The sequence below is a fragment of the Lactuca serriola genome, chromosome 5 (assembly GCF_051521515.1).
Source record: "Lactuca serriola cultivar US96UC23 chromosome 5, Lser_US96UC23_V15, whole genome shotgun sequence".
Taxonomy (NCBI): Eukaryota; Viridiplantae; Streptophyta; class Magnoliopsida; order Asterales; family Asteraceae; genus Lactuca; species Lactuca serriola.
The window spans coordinates 326,231,912-326,238,133 of NC_136412.1; the positions used below are offsets into that span (position 1 = coordinate 326,231,912).

General features: G+C 34.2%; 1 protein-coding gene across 1 annotated transcript; it reads left to right on the top strand.

The window, feature by feature from the left end:
* The first annotated feature begins 3,965 nt into the window (after nt 1-3,965).
* On the top strand, nt 3,966-5,956 carry LOC145055161 (GATA zinc finger protein). Its single transcript, XM_079003457.1, has 3 exons — nt 3,966-4,827; nt 5,080-5,248; nt 5,418-5,956. The coding sequence occupies exons 1-3, from the start codon at nt 4,099-4,101 to the stop codon at nt 5,870-5,872; spliced, it is 1,353 nt and encodes a 450-aa protein (XP_078859583.1). The 5' UTR covers nt 3,966-4,098; the 3' UTR covers nt 5,873-5,956.
* Nucleotides 5,957-6,222: the final 266 nt, after the last annotated feature.

The window sequence follows — 6,222 nt, forward strand, 5'->3', positions numbered from 1 at the left end:
CGTCGAGTCAGATGAAGTTGGGCAGGAACTCGGCGAGTTGGATGAACAACTCGGCGAGTCTGTTGAAGGTTGTCTTGGACTCGGCGAGTCTGTTCTTGGACTCAGCGAGTCAGGTCGCGAAACTCCAAACCCTTCGAGTTGAGACTCGAATCAGTGAGTCGAATGGAGACTCGGTGAGTTGGACAGGTCAGGACTCGGAAATCGGTAGACTCGGCGAGTCATGGACTGACTCGGTGAGTCGAGTCGCGAATAGAAGGACTCTGAACATATGAAGTCGGCGAGTCAATAGGGTGACTCGGCGAGTAGGGTTGACCTGGAAGGTTGACTTTGACCAGGGCTTTGACCTTGACCGGAGTTGATTTGGTTGTCTTTCGGGGGTCAGTTAGACTCAGTGTTGCATTGATATTGGTAGCTCGGGGAGCAAGTGGAGCAGGAGTTCAGAGAGTTGTCGGGCAGCAGCTAGTGGGTTCATCAGCCAGTTCAACCAGTGCAGGTGAGTTTCCCTTTGTATGAATGGGTCTACGGCCACAATGCCGGCCCATGTAGTTATGAGTAGATGACCCGGGGGTTAGCCCTAGGCACAGTATGCTAGTATGATATTCGGGACGAGGTCCAATGATAGAGGGCGGGTGCCAAAGGAATGGTTTATGTGATAGTTTATACTTGTTGTCTGTGTGATACTTGTATGTGCCTGGTAGGGAGGTGAGTGTAGGCGAGGTCCTGTATCTCACCAATAGCAGAGTGTGGATGGTGTTCCACATCTCAGTAGCAGCAGAGCAGGGACGAGGCCCAAGTTAGGGAAGGAGTGAGGGTGGGCTGGGCCCGTACCTCACTATCAGCAGGAGTATAGACGGGGTTCCATGACTCATCAGTAGCAGGACAAGGGCGGGGCCCAGAGATAGGCGAGGCCTTAGGACAATTTCCGTTAGTATGTGTTTAGATTATGTGATGGGATGTGATATGCTTACGTGCTATTATATGTTAGTGGGCGAGGCCCTGTGATAGGCGAGGCCTAAGTGAAACAGATCTATATCCGAGCGGGGCTCGAAGCCAGGCGGGGCCTGGAGCGGCGGGGCCGTTGTAGCGGGCGAGGCCCGAGGTAGGGGGCGAGGCCCAGGATAGCGGGCGTGGCCCAGTATGTGCAGTATGTGGTTATTCATGGTATGTGGTAGGGTGGGGAACTCACTAAGCTTCGTGCTTACGGTTTTCAGTTTTGGTTTCAGGTACTTTCGGTAGCGGAGGGAAGAGCTCGGGGTGATCGCATGGCACACACCATAGTTTAGACAGCCTGAGAATGTTTACTCTGATAACGAACATGTATTTTTGAAACTAATACTCTGTTTATGTTTTGAAATGATGAATTTGCTTAAAGTAATGTTTTATTAAAAAAAAATTTAGTCTTGAATTTTGGGACATTACAATATATATATATATATATATATATATATATATATATATATATATATATATATATATATATATATATATATTAGGCGAATACCCGCGCGTTGTGCAAAAACACCTATATAGTTGAAATCTTTACAAATATATGTTTTTTTTTAAATATAACAATAACATTGTTGTGAAATTTGATATAATAATTCTTATGCTAAGTTGATATTATATATTTATTATTTTGACTTATATGATAATATATACATATTTTCAAAACTGTATATTCTCAATCGTTTAAATGACCTCTACCCTCGAGTTACTCATGAATAAAACTAAATAAAATATATGGTTTAATGTTATTTATAGTTGTTATTATTAATTAATTTTTTAAAATATATTTGTTTATCGTTTTAATTTCTATCATTGCAATTATTTAAAACATCAAACATTGTTTTTTGTTTTTAGAGGTAACAATATAATCATTTATATAGAGTTATTTTTAAATATTGTTATTGTAAATTATTTTAAACTACTTATTTGAAAACTTTTTATTATTATAAAAATATATTTAGAAAATACTTTAGTTAAATTGAGATTATAGTTTAGTTTTTGCATTTAACACTATAATTTATCACATTTAACTATTCATAAAATATTGTTTGGGTTTTTTAAATGGAATTGAAATTTATATTTAAGTTGACTCTGTAATGTTATATTTAAATTAACATTTTAAGTATTTTATCCAAACTGTTCAAAAATTATAACTTTAAACTGATAATGATTTACATACAACAACATATTAAATCTAATAAATTAAGTATAATATGTTAAAAGTTAAAGACATAAATTTATAAGTAGAAGTAAATATATTATTTTATTAGTGAATTTTTTTTTTATTTATGATTACACTTTAGGTTTGATATTTATTTAACCTTATTAGCCAACTTATAATCATTATTAGAAAGACACTACAATTAATCACTTTAACTACTTACAAAATATTTTATGGGCTGTTTAAGTTGAACTAAAATTTATATTTAAGTTGAACATGTAGTGTTATATTTAAAATAAGAATCTAAGTATTTATTCAAGCTACTTAAAAGTTGTAGCTTTAAAATAATAATGGTTTATATACAACAATATATTAAAACTAATAAATTAAGTATAATATGTTAAAAGTTAAAGACAACCTTATAAATAGAAATAAATATTATTTTAATATTGAAATTTAGTTTACATATGATAAGACTTTAGGTTTGATATTTATTTAATCTTATTAACCAACTTATAATCATTATTATAAAAAAATTGAAAAGTCATAGAAGTTTCAAATGAATGTGGTGAAAGGAAAAATATTTCTTTTATTAACCCTGTAATGTTATATTCAAATTAATAATTTAAGTTTTTTTTTATAAAAATTGTTCCAAAATTATATCTTTAAAATGATAATGGTTTATATCTAACAATATATTAAAACTAATAAATTAAGTATAATATGTTAAAAGTTAAAAAAAAATCACTTAATAAGTTGAAGTAAAGATATTATTTTAATATTAAAATTTAGTTTATATATGATTACATTTTAGGTTTGATATTTATTTAACCTTATTAACCAACTTATAATTATTATTATAAAGAAATTGAAAATTCATGGGAATTTCAAATGAATGTAGTGAAAGGAAAAATGATTTCTTTATAATATAGTATGATATATATATATATATATATATAACACTTAACAAACACACATGCAAGTAAAAAAAAATTAAGACCGAATGTGAGTAATATCAGTCTGAAACACATTAAGTCCAATTTATATCGGATAGAGTACATAAAAAATATATAAGTAAATTGCACGAATGATCCCTATGGTTTGGGTAATTCGTATATTTGGTCCCTAACTTATTTATTTTAACTTGGAAGGTTCCTACAGTTTGTTTTTGTTGCGCTCTAGGTCTCTATCTTACCTAAAAAAACTATTTTTCTCTTGATTTTTTAATTTATTTAAATAAGTTGGGGTAGGTAAAGTGGGATGGAAGTGGGGTTGGGTTGTGTTAATTTAAATAAATTAAAAAATCAAAGGAAAAATAGTGTTTTTAGATAAGATAGGGATCAAACGTGTAACAAAAACAAACAGCAGAGGCATTCCAAATTAAAAAATAAATTAGGGACCAAAAGTGCAGTTTACCTCAAACCTTAGGGACCATTTGTATAATTTGCTCAAAATTTATAATTTTTGAATATGTTAGTCAAAAATGCCAATGTCTTAAATAATTTAAGTCTTGTCCTATCAGCAAACAACCGATAAGTTTACTGTTTGTTAAAAAAGTAACATTTTTTTAATACCATGATCCAAATTTTGGAGATGCCTTTGGTGATTTTCCGATATTCAATAATAACATTTGGTATTTTTGTGATTACCCCAATATATATATATATATATATATATATATATATATATATATATATATATATATATATATATATATATATATATATATATATATATATATATTTAGAAATATAGGTTTAAAAAGTAAAATGGTGATAATCGATGGCAAAATATGACTTTAACCCCCCTCTTTTTGTCCCAATTGAAAAAGGTTTTCGATTTCATGATGTTACAAGAAAATCAGGAACGCTCCATCTCCGATTAGTGTATCTGTCGTCTTCTTCCGACTAACTCCTCCTCCATCACCCCAAATGTCAACAGAATCTTCGCCTGATGCTATGTCGCGCTCCGTCGGCGGCACCGAGTACAGCTGGTGCAGAGCCGTTCCCGGCGGCACCGGCGTTACTGCCTTAGCCCTACTCTTCTCCAAACCTCCCAATCTATCGCATCTACAAGCCTCCATTCAGAAACTCCAAGACTCCCACCCTATCCTCCGTTCAAAACTCCGATCCAATCCCTCCACCAACACTTTCTTGTTGTTCACCCCCTCCGCTTCCACCCCTCTCGAAATCCATACCTCCGATCTTGCCCAATCATACTATCAAGCGCTCGAGCACGAGATGAACACAAACGCCTGGCGCAATCAAGACAATCGGGTTACTGAAAACGACGTGATGTTCGCGAGCCTTTACAATTTGCCGGATCAGAAATGGGTGGTGGTCCTGCGGTTGCATACGGGTGTGTGTGATCGAACAGCTGCAGCGTTTTTGTTGAGGGAGTTATTGGGGTTAATTGCCGCCGGAGAAGGATGCGTTGACAAGGAAATAGTGAAAGAAGATGGTATGGGTTTGCCGATCGAAGATTGCATACCTGCCGGAAAAGCTAATAAACCGTTTTGGGCTCGTGGGGTTGACATGCTTGGGTACTCCGTGAATTCTTTCAGATTTTCGCATTTGGATTTTAAAGCTAATGGTTTGCCCGATTCGACTCAATATGTGAGGATGCAAATCGGATTAGAAGATACCGATCAGATTCTTGGGGCAAGTGCTTATTTTCAATCACATTGCTTTAAATTTCATCCTTTTATATCATATCATCTTATAACATATATATCCACTATACTCAATTGGGTATATAGATCTTGAACTTGTTTCTTCCCAATATTAGCTAACTAAAATGATCACCCCAGTTAAAAGAACTTTCCAGGTGATCCGAGATCTGCAAGTTTGTGTACATAAATGTCTTCTTCTCAATAATCAATATTAGCTAACTAATGACATGACTTTTTTCAGGGCTGCAAATCAAGAAATATCAAACTATATGCTGTGTTAACAGCAGCTGCATTTATCGCTTCTCGTGCTTCTAAAAACCTTCCTGATGACAAATGGGAGAAGTATTCGCTTGCAACACTCATTGATTGTCGTGCACTTCTTGATCCAGTTCTTAGTGATCATCATATTGGTAAAACACTAAATTGGTAATCTCTTTGATTGTAGAATTGGATGGATAGTATCTATCTTCTCTCCTCTCCATGACATGACATGACAGACAGTCTTTGTCATATATTAATATCAGTATCAAGTCTAATGCAGGTCAAACGCATTAACTTGAAATTTGTCAAATGATGTAGGATTTTACCATTCTGCCATCTTAAACTCCCATGATGTGAAGGGAGGGGAAGATTTGTGGGATCTAGCAAAAAAAATCTACACGGCCTTAGAAAATGCAAAGAACAACAATAAGCACTTCACAGACATGGCTGACTTAAACTTCTTGATGTGCAAAGCCATTGACAACCCTGGTTTGACCCCTTCTTCTTCATTGAGAACTTCACTCATTTCTGTATTTGAAGAGCCAATAACTCAAAACTCCAGTCAGTCTCACAAGGACATTGGTTTGCTTGACTGCATTGGGTGTGCATCTGTTCATGGTGTGAGTCCTTCACTTGCAATCTTTGACACGGTTCGTGATGGTGAGTTGGATTGTGCTTGTGTCTATCCATCTCCAACACATTCAAGGGAACAAATGCAAGATTTTGTAGATCAAATGAAGAAAATTCTTTTAGGATCTAATGTTTCTCAATGAAAATTGTTGTAATTCAAATTGCATGTGTGCTGTTTTGGATTCGGGTATCCCTCATTAATATTCTTGAATGAATTTATTTTTCTATCTTGAGAAGTAGAACAAACATTTGTTGTAACCATAACTTGCTTCCCTTGATATTGTTCTTGTAAGTAACATCACATTCAAGGTCTAAAAACCTTCCTAATAGTATACCAAGTCAATATATTTTATACAAAGTTATGATTAAATAATGGATATTAAAATTACATCTAAAATCTAACTCAAAAATATCTTTTAAAAAGTATTTTATATTAGAAAATCCCTAAGTCCACTTCTTAAAATTCAAGATCAAAACCGGACCCGGTTCTATT